General features: G+C 40.0%; 1 protein-coding gene and 1 long non-coding RNA gene across 3 annotated transcripts; both read left to right on the plus strand.

The window, feature by feature from the left end:
* Nucleotides 1-1,559: 1,559 nt before the first annotated feature.
* Nucleotides 1,560-8,224, plus strand: tdh (L-threonine dehydrogenase). 2 transcript variants are annotated; one of them, XM_044168894.1, is made up of 9 exons: nucleotides 1,560-1,714; nucleotides 3,578-3,772; nucleotides 4,126-4,168; nucleotides 4,320-4,390; nucleotides 5,225-5,374; nucleotides 5,498-5,670; nucleotides 5,800-5,890; nucleotides 6,157-6,426; nucleotides 7,057-8,224. In XM_044168894.1, exons 2-9 carry the CDS (start codon nucleotides 3,586-3,588, stop codon nucleotides 7,194-7,196), a joined length of 1,125 nt encoding a protein of 374 aa, XP_044024829.1. In that variant the 5' UTR covers nucleotides 1,560-1,714; nucleotides 3,578-3,585; the 3' UTR covers nucleotides 7,197-8,224. The 2 variants fall into 2 exon arrangements, with proteins under 2 accessions (XP_044024829.1, XP_044024828.1); XM_044168893.1 differs by lacking the exon at nucleotides 1,560-1,714 and adding an exon at nucleotides 1,981-2,802.
* A 498-nt stretch (nucleotides 8,225-8,722) lies between these two features.
* LOC122862959 lies at nucleotides 8,723-14,159 on the plus strand. The gene is made up of 3 exons (XR_006374884.1): nucleotides 8,723-9,932; nucleotides 10,100-10,157; nucleotides 10,949-14,159. It is a non-coding gene; the product is annotated as an uncharacterized LOC122862959 (long non-coding RNA).
* The last annotated feature ends 26 nt before the right edge of the window (nucleotides 14,160-14,185 follow it).

Below are 14,185 nucleotides of genomic sequence, written 5' to 3' on the forward strand. Positions count from 1 at the left end.
TATATGGCACTCGGCTTGTGGTGCTCAAAGCGCCAAAAAAATACATTTGAAAAACTCAACTAAACACTCAAGATACTCAATATAATCCACAGATTTGTTGTGAGCAGTTTCATGTAGGAACTATCGGTAGAAAGAAAATAATTCCTACATGAAACTTGAAACGAGGTCTGTGGATTATCTTGAGTCAACTGGGTCATGATTTCTGGAAAGAGACATTGCTGTTGAGTTTTTCAAATGTATTGTTTTTGGCCATATAGTTCCATTATATATATATAAAAAAAGTCAGACATCGCAATGGCCAACATTGCCAACAAAACTCAGCAACACACAACAAAACAGTCTAGATGGATAAATAGCACTACAGGTAAGAGGAAAAATATGTAGTTTTGATTTTGTGGTGAACTGTCCCTTTAAAGTTATTTAAAGGGAAAGGGGCAAAACTGTATGTTAAAGGGTTGAGCAAACTAGGAATTCATTCATTCATATAGACATGGCAGTAATCTAAAGTTCAGAATACTTATAACATATAACTACTAAAGTGTTAAAAGTATCTTATTATTAGTACTTCTTATTACCCTGCAAGTTGTAAGCCATCTCTGGATGCTTTGGGGGAATTTAAATTGAAAATTTTAATTAATAAAATAGAGATTCTTATCCTTGTGACACCATCTAAAATTTCTCTAACCAAAACCTGGTGCAAAACCCAACCAAACATAGTTTTGCTCACATTTTAAACATTTTTGGACATAAATGTTGACATAAAAATGTACTATAAAGTACTGTATAGAGTATAATATATTAGTGCTATTAGAAACTATTAGTCAATAAATTGATTAGACAATCGACAGAAAGTTAATTGGCAGCAGTTTCATAGTTGATTCATCGTTTAAGTAATTTTTAAAGCAAAAATGGGAAAAATTCTCTGCTCCAGCTTGTCAAATGTGGATATTTGCTGGTTTTCTTAGTCTTCCATGATAGCAAGCTGAATAAATTTGGGTTTTCTAATAAAACAAGCAGTTTATATAGGTACATTTGGGCTCTGGGAAATTGTGATGTGCAGTTTTTACTATTTTGTGACGAAAATGGAATTGGCAGATTAATCGTTAATGAAAAGAATCAGCCTAATACAATATAATATAATATAATATAATAGGTTATTTGTGCTGCAGTTTGTTTGCGTTATGATCACCTTTGTTCTCCACCATTTTTGCACCCCCTACACCATAAGGCCCCATCACTGATTAGGCTTCACCCAGTATCAGTCACCACATGTCACAAGAGCTCCGATGCGTTCGTGTGTGGAATCAGGTTTTTTTTTTTTTTTTGGAAACAAAGCGTAAAACCGTACTCGTGGCGTCAGATTTGACCTGCAGTGAATGGACGCACTAACAGGATTTGCAGCCACGCTGGGCAGCAGCAGCAGCAGCTGGGCGCCTAGTCGGTGACGCTCTGTGGGAGTGGTCTGTAAGGGAGGACCGCACCTCCGAGGCTCCACCAATCCGAGAGAAAGCCGGCTTCCCCTGAAAGCAGATGGCCGCTGATATATAGCTTGAAGACGCAGCTGATGCAACACTGGACGGAGATAACACGGGCAACACGTCAGAGCGCTGTAGGCTACAGGATCAGCTCAAAGGAGGAAGCAGCGTCTCATTCACATAAAGCAAGTCAGACAGGAGTTTTTGGCTGCTTATAGTCCTGTAGCCTTGATTAACCGGTGAGTTAACCGCTTCCGTTATATTTCCTGTATTAAAAAAATTTGTTTTTCAATGAATGTTTTAACCTTATTTATCAATATGTGCAAGTGCAATCATGTATTTGATTTGTCTATCAATGTGTCTACCACGTGTCGCCTCTATTAATGTGCGTCTCTTATTTCATTAGGCCTATAATGTGCTTTTTATAATATGCTTAACCGATATTTCAGTTTATGTGCTCATGTGGAGCTGTTCTGTCTATCCAGTTGAAACACTCGCCCGTTTTTTAATTTTTAATTTTTTTGGCGAAAGCAAAAACCCCTTCTGAATTATATCAGGGTGACATACTGAGCTCAGGCCGTGTGCCAAGACAGCTTCACTCTGGCCTGGTTTCATTTGTCTGGATGGCTGACTGCGTCTCTCAGATCCCCATTCAAAAAATAATTATATCTAAAATAATATGCTGGTTGTTCTCATTCATTCAAAAAAAAATGTGTCAAGCTCCTTAGACTGCTCACCAACACCGTAGTCCATGTGGCCACACTAAACTGCGCTCAGCAACATATCCATTAAGGGACTAAATTATAGACATTTCTTAAAAGATCCACCATGACGCGCCGCTTCAGGTCCAAAAGCCCCCCTGTTACGCAAATGGTTTACGTGATGTGCACGTTAAACCATGTTGACACAACAATGAACAGCACATGTTGTGAAGAGGGCAAAGGGTCAGGGGATGGAACAGGAGCGCTCGGGCTGTTAAATAGTTTTACATTTACATTAAGTTTTACTGTTGGTGCTAATCTAAGATCTCCCGAATAAGGCTCTTGTATGTAAAACACTGTTACACTCATATATTTTTACTCAAAATGTGAAGTAATCCATACGGTCTAACACAAAAGATCTATGAAGTGATTCCAAAAAAAAAAAAAGGTTCCAAAAATATTTTCCTAATCCTGTCTTGTCTGATTGTCGACCTGGTCTTGGCACCGTGTTTGTCTGCTACTGTACGCCCTCTCTGCCTGATTGGCTCTCGGTGAAGGCAGGGCAGTATAAATGCTCTTCAAGTTACTCTCTTTCTTCCTTTTTTGGGAAGCTCTCCGCGCTCTCGGTAAGTTCACTTCTAAAATGATGCGTCCCGCAGAAGTCGACGCGGCTCAGTGATGAACAAACGAAGAAGCGCGCAGACAGGCTGCTTTTCATTAGATTCAATCTTCAGCGCTCCATTTTGAACTGCCTTAACGCTCCATCTGCTCCGTAGTCGTGTGCGTTTCTAAAACTGAAGTGCATGTTGAAATATATCTACTGTAAAGTCCCATTAAAGTTTTGTGAAAGTTAACAGAGTGAAGTCTATAAAATGTGTGGCGTTGTTATGCGATCGAGTGCTCCGCTGCGCCTCTTTGGAAACTATAACCTATCATTTGCATTCAAGTGTAGCCTACGTGAATTCCCTGCTGGCACATTTTCTCGCCTCTCAGACCGTTTTCTTTATGTAGATTTGTTACTGTTGCAGTTTCACCATTTTGCCGCAGATACACTTGAAAGGGTTGTAAATTATATCGTCTCCCTCAGTGCCGGTTTTGTCGTCCAGTCCTCTGCCTCCTGGCGTCTGAGGTCTGGAGAGGAGCCCAAATCTCTTGACACAGAACTTCATGCCTTGGCCAAAAAAATTACTGAAAGAGGCCACCAGATGATGGCAGTAAAATAAATAGAATACGTAGCTCTAAAGTGGCTTTCAATAGATTGGTGGGACTTCACATAAAATAAGGAGAATTTCCCTGCTCCTTTTTAAAGAGAAACTTGACACACTGCATTTTGTGGATGCCTGTGGTATTTGATGGCCCAGATGTCACCCAAAAGTGTGACAACATTCTTTTCCTCTGCAGGTACCAGCATGCCTGTCATCAGAACCCTCAGCAAGGTGGCCAAGCAGGCCCTGCTCAGCACCCCAGGGTGCGGCTGCCAGCCCCTAACGGTGGCTGTACGCAACATCAGCTTCTCCCCTCGGCAGGTGACATCTGACGCCAGCTTCCACTCCGTGTCCTTCTCAGAAACAGACCACCCCAAGGTGCTCATTACAGGTAAGCAACATCTGTTTTGTGTATTTTATAGTTTACAACACCCCCTTTTTTTAATATATAAAACATAGCATTGTAGTTAAGATGAGGAATAGAAGTTGTGAGCTGGTTCAAATTGTGCCCTTCAGGAAGCCAAGACCAGCAGGATTTCTTACAAGCTTGGCGATAAACACAGAAAGGGTTGAAAATTAAAAACAAAGTGTAGGCGATAAATGCTGTGGCCTTTTCTTATGACCCACTTTCCTCCTTTTTGTTACTTCAGTGTCCATGGAAACCAGCACTGATGATTATTAGCCGATGTAATGTGTTTAGTGTCCTCTGACGCCTGGTTTTCTGTCTCTCTGCATGTAATGCAGGTGGCCTGGGTCAGCTCGGGGTGGGGCTTGCCAAATTGTTGAGGTAAGATTTCTTATTTGTCTGCGCACACATTTGCACGTCATTTTGCCTGCAGCTGGCAAACAGACAATTGTCAAATACATTGTAACATCATGAGAACAGTTTCTGATGCATATATCATTATGTTCTATAAAATCCTCTTCCTCCTTCACAGGAAGAGGTTTGGAAAGAACAATGTCATTCTGTCTGACATCAGGAAACCTCCAAGCAACGTCTTCCACAGTGGTGAGTCAACTCATATGTTGTATTAGAACTGAGTTCTGCAGTGTGAAATTCATCACATTTAGACATACACAAGATAGATTTTTACAATGTTTACTTTTTACTTTCAAGACAGGCCTGATTACAGGGGGGTTTATCTGATTACATTACTTTAATTTAATCAAGGAACAACCTAAATGTTATCAAAATGTGTCATTTGTTTTATCACATTGCAGAGCACAAAGGTGGGTTCCTCTGAGTGTAGCTATGACTAATACCCTTCAAAAAATTCAGGCATTTGGCAATAATGGTGGTTAATGTTTTACAAATGTACCATAGCTTTTATGCCAAATAACATATCAACAGTGTTGGCAAATAGATCCTGTCTAGTTAATTTTTTTTTCTTTTATTCATTTATGCTCAAGAGGAAGTCACATTTTCCATTTTCCTTACTGTTGGTAAATGACTCCAGATCAATAGGTGACCCGTGGTGACTTTGTTCTGCGAATGTCCAGTAATGAATGTCAGTTAAAAGCTTCGAATTGTAAACAAAGTTGAACTGGCTTTTTAATTTTAAGGGCATATGAGGGGAAAAATACATGTAACAGGAAAGAAACACACATTAAGAGCTGGTTAATTGCTATTTGAAAATTGCTTCCAAGAAGGGGGAAGGACAGATAAGCAGTCTGTTACAAGCTAGGCATTAGCCCCGAAACACAAGCAGAGTCACTTCAGACGATGAACAAATATATATTTACTTCTACTGCTTATTCATGATACAATAAATTCTAAATAAGTACTTTATACAAGACGAATTAAACAGTTGATAAAATTTTCAATCATCTCTATCACCGTCAGGCCCCTTCATCTACTCAGACATCCTGGACTACAAGAACCTGCGGGAAATTGTGGTGAACAACCGCATCACTTGGCTGGTTCACTACAGCGCCCTCCTCAGTGCTGTTGGAGAGGCTAACGTGGCTCTGGCGCGCTCTGTTAACATCACCGGTAAGCCAATTAGTAACTTGCTAACTTCGTCTTATTGGGTCTAAAGATTGAGTCTTGATCATGACAGCAACAATAATGTTCCCTTAAACGTCCTCATGGTGTGGTTCTTTTTCTGTTTCTTAGGGCTTCACAACATCTTGGACATTGCAGCAGAGCACGGCTTGCGTCTGTTTGTCCCTAGCACCATCGGTGCCTTCGGTCCCACTTCTCCCCGCAACCCCACGCCAGATCTCTGTGTGCAGAGACCTCGCACTATCTATGGTGTCTCCAAAGTCCATGCTGAGCTGATGGGAGAGGTTAGAGCCCAGATTTCTTTCTTTATTTTGTCGTTCCAAAACAAGACCCCACATACACCATACACTCCTGGATATACTGGCAACTTAATTCTCGTCCCATATTTAAAATTCCTTTCTGTTCTTCGACAGTACTACCACCACCGTTACGGCCTGGACTTCCGCTGTCTCCGCTACCCAGGAATCATCTCTGCTGACTCCATGCCTGGAGGTGGCACAACAGGTGAGAGAGATGATATTCAGACCACATACAAGGTCTCAGCTTTAATGGATGTCTATTCCTGTAGCGCTCCTGTCATGTCACAAGTTTATGTAACTGAGCTCCAGAGTGTTGTCGTGACTTGTATTTTTAGGCCAGCAGATAACTCGATGCCTTAGCTCCATATTTTCACTTGTCTGAACAGCTACCACACCCACAATCTGTTATCAGTTTGGTTTTTCATAACTGCGGTATCGTGTAATCATGTTTTTATTTCCGTCTCTGACCAGACTATGCTGTCCAGATCTTCCACGATGCAATCAAATCTGGCAAGTTTGAGTGCAACTTGAAACCTGACACGCGGCTACCCATGATGTACATTGACGACTGCCTGCGTGCCACGCTGGAGGTGATGGAGGCGCCAGCTGACACGCTGAGCATGAGGACCTACAACATCAACGCCATGAGCTTCACCCCCGAGGAACTGGCCCAGGAGCTCCAGAAGCAGATGCCCGAGCTGGAGGTCACGTATGACATTGACCACGTACGACAGGCCATTGGTAAGTCACCCTTTGATTTTGTCAAAGCGAGACCATGGAACTTGAGCTGAACACTGATTGCTGTGGCCACAACTGATAAATACAGGACAAATACACATTCAATTTACCTTCGTTTGCTAAGATTCCCTTGAGTCAGCCGCTTTAAAGACATTGTTTATCTATGACATGCTAAAAGTAGTATAACGTGGAGTATGTGTGGAGAGAAGTCACAAAAGTCAACAAACTGACTCCGTAATGTCAGTTACACAGCAGTATCATTTATTTAAAGTATTTAAAGTTGGCTAACATTAGCCACCATAAGCTACTGGTTATACCAGACAAAGGAAGGCTGTAGCAACAAAACCCATGAGTGTATTAAACTGAGCAAGGGTGCCTTTTTATTTCTCAGGAATTTTATTTCTCATTTGCAAGAGGAAGATTGTGTTTTTTCCTCTTTCAAAAGTTGCATAGTCTCTCTTTAAGGTAAAGAGACTATTGGCAAATACAGATCTAAAATTAACTTAAGTTCTGGGGAGGATCCTTTAATCACTTAAACTGATGCAGGCTGTAAATCAAAACCAGTATGTTTTAATAAATAATAAAAAATAAAAATTAAATTTTAAAATTCTATGTCTATATGTTTCTTTCCAGCTGACAGTTGGCCAATGAACTTTGATGACTCCAACGCACGGAAGGACTGGGGTTGGAAGCACGATTACGATCTACCAGAGCTCGTCCAGACGATGCTGAACTTCTTTGGCGCAGAAACGCGCATGGCTCGTGCTAACTGAGCGGGCGCACGACCACGGTCCGAGTATTCTTTGTACATAATGTAAAGACTGACCAAAGAGAACAGAGAAACATGGCCTGTACATAGTCGTTCTCTCGCTTTTCTCTGTAAAATCAGAAGGGCTCTGCTTGCCCTGGCACAAGGCTACCATGTGTCCAGAATGTAAAGGTCAGTGCGGGCTTTCCTCCCCCGCTCCTGTCTGTCTACCCCTGCTTTGCTCTCTTTCAACCTGGAGATTTGGTGAGGCGCAGTCGGTGGAAGGTTGTCAACAATATCCGGGATAACAACGTCGCCTGTGAAAACTTGTTTGGATGAAAAAGATGACTTGCATGTTGATGAATTGTGCAAAATATTGCAATGTTTTCTTGGCAAAAACCAATTTAACAAACTGAGAATGTTGCATTGTGTATTTGTAAGCGTTTCTACCAATTTTTCTTTGGAAATCCAAATCGGTCAGGGTTGTTTTCTGCTAAATTTCCAAGAATTGTTAAAATTCAAGTATTCAGGGCCTAGCTTCTGGGGCTAAAATCAAGTAATTTTGTATTGAGGGGTGTACAAACACATAACTTGTGTCCTTTGATGCACTTTAGGCAGATTTGTAACTTAAAATTACTGACAAGTAAATGAGCCTAATCACCTGCGGGGGCGATTTCTGATACAGTGCGTCTGTATTTCGAGTTGTGCAGAACTGTAATTCTTAAGAATTCTTCTTCTGTTTATTCCACATAACATTATTTATTCTGTCTGTTGGTGTTAAACATGTGTGAGCTTCGAGTGAAAGCATTTCTTAACACTCTTGTTTCGAAGTGTTCCTGTCCACTTTTGTTTTATATTATTTTTTCATCAACTCTGGGCAATTTGACACAAAAGAGAAATGTGACACGTTTATGCCACATTTACGTTTAGCCACATTTGGTGGCTTCTGTATTAAAGCATTTTGTAAAAGAAATGCTGAAATAGTTTTCTGTGTAAAAGTCAGGTTCTTTCAATCACACAACAAGCTTTGACAATAAAACCTTTTTCCACATACCTCTGCCTGTCTCTTTTGTCATTTTCACAATTTAATCTCTTACAAATTCACGAGACTCTTTTATACAAACCACAGGCAATGATTCCTCAGTTCTTGGTGGAGAACATGCCTTGGCAAACACTTGAGTACAAAATGTCCTCGCAGTCAAAGTGTGAACACTTCACTCCTGAGAACATGGATCTGTCTGTCTTTACTAAAAGAGTTTTTTAATGTGTTACATTTTTGAAGGAATTCCTTTCCTTTTCCTATAAAGGAGCCAAGCTGTCTTATTGGGTTGTGAGTTATGCAAGCTGTTGAGTATTAGCTATGGGTATCATTTACAGAGTTACTGAATGAGTGTAACCCACCGCAAATAAGATGCACCAGCGTATGCAGTTAGTGATCTTCATGGGCGTTCTGCAGAGTAAAGCTTTATATGCAGTGACATGTAGAATCACTCAAACTGCAATTTTCAGATTCACCTCTAATTTCACTTTTATTGATCTGACTATTGGAATTGTCAGCATTTATGAACAGGTTGAAGACAGTATTGTGTGATTGCAGAAATGAGAGAATATCAGTCAGTTGTATGTACATGCTGTTTCGGTTCAGCGTGTTAAGGTTTGAGCTGTGGGCAGCTAAGACCTGTAATATGATCCATAAATAACTTTCTGTGAGTCCAAACCAAAAGTGACACAAAGCATTATATTTACTTGAAGGAGAATCCAAGAGTTGGGATTTGCATGAGTGGAAATTTGAGAAAACACATCCAGCTGTCAAGATACCGTTTTACACAACGCAAGTGTGAACCCACTTGACTTGTCTTTCTCTCCTTGACAGTACAGTTCAAAATGTGCCCTTACTGCAATTTAAGGTTAAAGCTTGAAACTTTTTCTTCTGCAATTTTACAGACAGGTGACATTTGCGACTCATCACCTGTTTTGTGAATTGTTCTCAATCATTGTGCAAGTGTAGCCTTAATTTGCGGTGTTGAGTACAGACTGAACTACATTGCAGATTTAAATAATATAATGTGGACTGACCGTGACAAATAACAGTATTTGCTGTTTTTGTTTCAGCATGGAGTGTAAAAAATGTAAGTTAATTACATGTTTTAATACTGGATGTGGGTGATCACGGAGTATGATTAACAACATTTACAGTGTATATTTTCATTTAAATCTTACCCTATACTGCCTTCATATTTATTGCAAAGCGAGTCACACACTAGCAGCAAGTGCAGTGAGACAGACTCAAATTATGGCAAGAACATAACACAGAACTGTCTGGTTTTGGTTCCCTTGTTCATATTTTCTCCAGTGTGTGTCAAACATACAAGTGTATTCCCCCAAAATGATTTAGTACAGAGCAGTAGGGTTAATATTGCAAGCAAGCATATAAACTGATGAAAGTGTTCAAGCCATAGACCAGTCAGAAGGCTCAGAAAACAATCCCAGATGAGAAAAGTGTCCTGCTCAGCACATCAATAAATGCACCATACCGAATCTCCTGTATTTTCTGCACCGAATGGGATCATAAACTGTAACCCTGAGCACAGCAATGTCCTTCACTGCACGCTTGATAGCCTTTCTTCAATTTCTCTGTCTCAGTAATTGCTGCTGTTCCGGGTGGCCTTGTTTTGTTTTGTGCCGCAGAGAGAAAAGAGCATAGAGGGGAGAGAGATTGCACAGAGTGATTTAGATTCATCTAAATTCAGTGTTAAGTAAGGTGAGGTGCATTTTCCATTTGGTCTCAATCAGCAGCCGCTGCTGGGACTGAGGCTGCAAACACTTCATGAGCTCTCGTCACTGATTAGCACCTCTTTGAATGTGTGTCAATAAAACTGCAGGTGTGCTCTCCGCCTGGAATAAAAAATGATCATTTTCTCATTACAGATCTCAACAAACCTTCAGAAATTGTGCGCAGGCCTTTTTCACACATCCTGTAACTCAGGTAGGAATGATTTCACACTGTTCTCACATCCAGCAGAAGTTCTACAAATAATATTATCTTTGTTTTCCTAAGCTTTTGCAGCTTGTACAACCAGGGACAAAACAATGTTAACACCTCCTGGAAATGAACTCTAAAGTACCTTAATCATACCTACTAGCATGACTACAAAAGTGTGTCTCTTTGAATGCAAAATAGCAGCAAATGTGAGTTATTTTTGTAGTTTATAAAAGGGGTTCAGTTCACAAAGAAAGACGAAACAACTAACAGGTAACCAAACAGGCCACACCATTCGTGTTTAAGTTACAGGTGCCTGTGATGGTAAAGTCCTGTTTAAATAATAATTTATGTAATTTCTGTTCTTCCTCATATGAAAGATTGCAGTTTGTCTACCTTCAGGAGCGTGGTAGCAATGTGGAATTGCAAATGAAAATCAATATTTGCTTTGGGTTTGAAATAGCTCTAATTCAGTTTTCCTACCGTCGGGAACAGAGTGTCTTTTTGTTGGCATTTAGCTGCGAATGTGAGATGGTCTTAAAGAACTGAGAGTAGTCTGCTGTGTACTAATGTGTGAGTGAAAAATCACAGATACAAACAATTTGTTTTCCATTTCTGTATGTGAATGGGTGTGGAACTGATGTGTGTGTGTGTGTGTGTGTGTGTGTGTGTGTGCCTCACAGTTGACGCTTTCCAAGAAGAGGCACTGGAGGGTGGTGGAGGAAAGTGTTTTGAAACAGAAACAAAAAGGCATGTGACAAGTCTTCACTTTTTTAAAATTCTTTTTCTCTCTCTAGTAAGGGGAAACCTTATGTAAGACGTCTCCCTGGGTGTGCACACACACTTGCAGGCCCGCCTCCCACCGGCCAATCAGAGAGCTCCCTCGGTCACCTGGGCCCCAGTGTTTTGTTTGTCATCGTGTAAGAAGATTCAGACAGTGTGCAGCGGCTTACGTGGGACCGCGGCAGAACGTGAAGGACGAGACCCAGAGAAGACTGGGGGAGGGAGCTGCTGGGCGGTGGGCCAAAAGCACCATAACACTCTGAGCCACAGCTGTTATTCCACATGGAGACCTGTTTCTATGGTAATAGAGCCCAAGACCCCACCACCACCACCACCACCCTCCTCCCGCCCTCTAGCCTCCAGAGTAATGTGAGGGCCTACTGTATATCACTCCCTTACAGTTACAGTCTTGTGGATTCTCTATTTCTCATCTAATGTAATGTTTCACAGTTACAGACAGATAGAAGTGAGCGTTCAAAAAGCAATCATCTTTTGGCACCTATAACAGATGTCAGGCTTTTAATTTCTGTTGTCTCATTGGGTTTTATTGTAGTTAAGTTTCATGATTTTGTGTTTTTATGCTGCAAGTTCTTCGTGTATTTGTTCAGGAAATGCTTTTGCAAAGCATTTAATGTCTTTTTCACTGCTCCAGTAGTCTGGAACAGGACTGGGTACTATGATGGTCAGAAAATCAATTATGACTCATGGTCACATTTATGAGCTCTACGATTCAATGAACCCTGAGCTATAAATTTTGAATGAAGTGTTTGACCTGATCTGACCTTTTGTATTGCAGATGCACAGTATTGCGGATGCATACTAAACCGTTTTTCTTAGCATTTTAAATCAGGCCATAATGGCTGTAACACACAGAGAACAACAACAAAGGAAAAAAAAAAAGGAATGGCAAAATGAGGTGCAGCGGTACCACAGAATATTATGAGCTCTTTTGCCAGCTTCTTTGTAGGACAATCTGGAGTGAAGTTGACACTATTCACTGTCACTGATCCCTTTCAGGCTTCTGACACTGTTACACAACCTCGCCTTAATCCCATGCTTGAGGTGGTAACTTTAACCACAGATTTGGGGTCAGATTAGAGCTTCACACAACTCAGCCTTGACGATTATAAAAACAAACTGATGTCTGACTCTGGAACAGCAGATGTGATGATCTTGTTCACTTTAATCCCACGGGTAAAGCTGTGCAATGAGGACAAGACTCCTAATTACAAGATTGTCAGTGTGTTACCTTACATAGTGCATGTTTCACTTTTATGCTAACCATAACTATTTACAGAGTTTATTTATCAAAAAGTTATATATATTCCATCTATGCTGTTGGAGATGGAGTGGTTGCCAATTTTCAGTACTTCATAAAATGGAAAACTGTAACTTCTCAATTCAAAGGCTGACACTCCAAATTAAAAAAGTGAAGTTATTAGGGTGAACTTCTCAACAAATAAGCTTAAGAAAAAGTAGGCAAAGATGGATTTAACATATTAGGGGCTTAAATTTCAAAGTCATTTTTTCTTCTAAATTTTTTGTTTAGACTTAGCTTTAGATTAAAAAAAAAGGGAAAAATAGTACAGTGGAAAAGCTAATTTATAGTGGTGCAGTATGGTACATATGTTGCTGTACAGACGCCAAGATAAAAATAATTGCATCTCCGGAGAGAACGTTTTACAGAGACTAGATTGGTGTCAGTTTCTAAACTAATAACACTGAAGCACATTAATGTTGTAGCTTTTGCATTTGTTTGATCACAACTGTTTTTATGTCATACATAACCCTTTCACAATCGCTCTTTTACTGTTTCTCACTCTTTAATCGCTTTTAAACATTCATTTGACATCACTTTTCCCTTTTTAAAAATTCAGATGGGAAAGAAGTTTCCTTAGTTACATAAACTTGGAATGTTGGCGCCTTCCCAAGGAAAACAGCTCACAGCTCCTGAAGGTGACCCAAGTCAGCCCTTTTTTAAAACCCTGACATGATTGCAAAGAACTAAGCTACAATTCTTGGGTGGCCTTAGGCACCCAAGAATTGTAAACACTGGACTCATATCAAGACTACGTTTTCAACTTCTGACAGGGTCGATACACGTTCTCAGAAAGTTTTTAAATCCCATATGTAACTCAAGGACACTCAGTCCCAGCCATCACTTGTAACTGCAAAGCAACCACTCATAATGTGAAGCCTGGATTGTGCCATTGGGATGATTTTAGACTTTTACATCACTTAATTGTAATCAATTAATAAACTGTGAACACTCCAGGGTCCATACTATGACACCCTAACGGCAACTATAAGTGAGACCAAAGCAGTAACATCTTAGAAATTATCACTGACACTATTACTGGTCCACTAATGTTACTGTTGCTACTACAGTATTACTGTCCTTTATCTGACAGCTATAGCTTTCTACTAATGCCTTGGTTACTGGTTGTTTATTCAGGTTAGTATGTTGTCTTATATATTGATTACAAGTTACATAATAGGGCTTTAATATTCATGTGGAGTTGGACCACATTTCAGCTACAGCTGCTTACTTTGTGGTGGTTAAAGCTGCTGCCTTCAAGTGCTACTTGTAAGCTCCTGTTTCAGAGTGAAAGTGTTTTTGTTGGCAGCAAAAGAGAAGAGTAACAACAAAAAAAAGTGTTTCGCAGCCGTATTCAGAGAGGACAAAATGATGCTTGTCTACTTCTTTGTTCCTATAATTTAAAGCAGCTCCTCAGCTCTCTACACTATATCGAGATGTTCATGATCGCTTGTGGTTGTGATATTTCTGTCAGTACAGGAAGCAGCTCCATACCAACAACTGTTGAAATGTGATCTTGTACAGCTGCGACTTAGTGCATCACATGCATCAGTAAAAACATTACGACACAGGCTGTAGGTATTGTAGCAAGAACACATTATGCAATGCTTTGTTTGAGTTGGGCACATTATACTTTAGTTTTAGGTGGAGCTTGACTAATAAATTAGTGAGCTGATATCAACTGATATTGGCTGGCACATATATTGGAAGACATCCAGAAAAGAATTGCACTAATTAAAAGTTTTTTAATCAGAATTTTAAAAATACTTGTCTCAAGGATAATATATGTTGTGGTATTTGTGTTTTTTTATACATATTGATTATAATTGTTGAATTTCAATTTAATTCAAAAATTCTACTTTTTAATATGATATACTGTACATTAGCCTACATATGATATTATTCAATGAAAAAGCCTTCCTCAGTATATCTT

This window comes from Siniperca chuatsi, linkage group LG16 (assembly GCF_020085105.1).
Source record: "Siniperca chuatsi isolate FFG_IHB_CAS linkage group LG16, ASM2008510v1, whole genome shotgun sequence".
Lineage (NCBI taxonomy): Eukaryota > Metazoa > Chordata > Actinopteri > Centrarchiformes > Sinipercidae > Siniperca > Siniperca chuatsi.

What these genes read in the sequence shown, in the direction of transcription:
- tdh (XM_044168893.1), top strand. Translation starts at nt 2,748, where the DNA reads ATGCTCTTCAAGTTACTCTCTTTCTTCCTTTTTTGGGAAGCTCTCCGC. An exon ending in GCCTGGAGGTGGCACAACAG is followed by an intron (nt 5,891 to 6,156) that starts GTGAGAGAGATG and finishes GTCTCTGACCAG; the next exon opens with ACTATGCTGTCCAGATCTTC. An exon ending in CCACGTACGACAGGCCATTG is followed by an intron (nt 6,427 to 7,056) that starts GTAAGTCACCCT and finishes GTTTCTTTCCAG; the next exon opens with CTGACAGTTGGCCAATGAAC.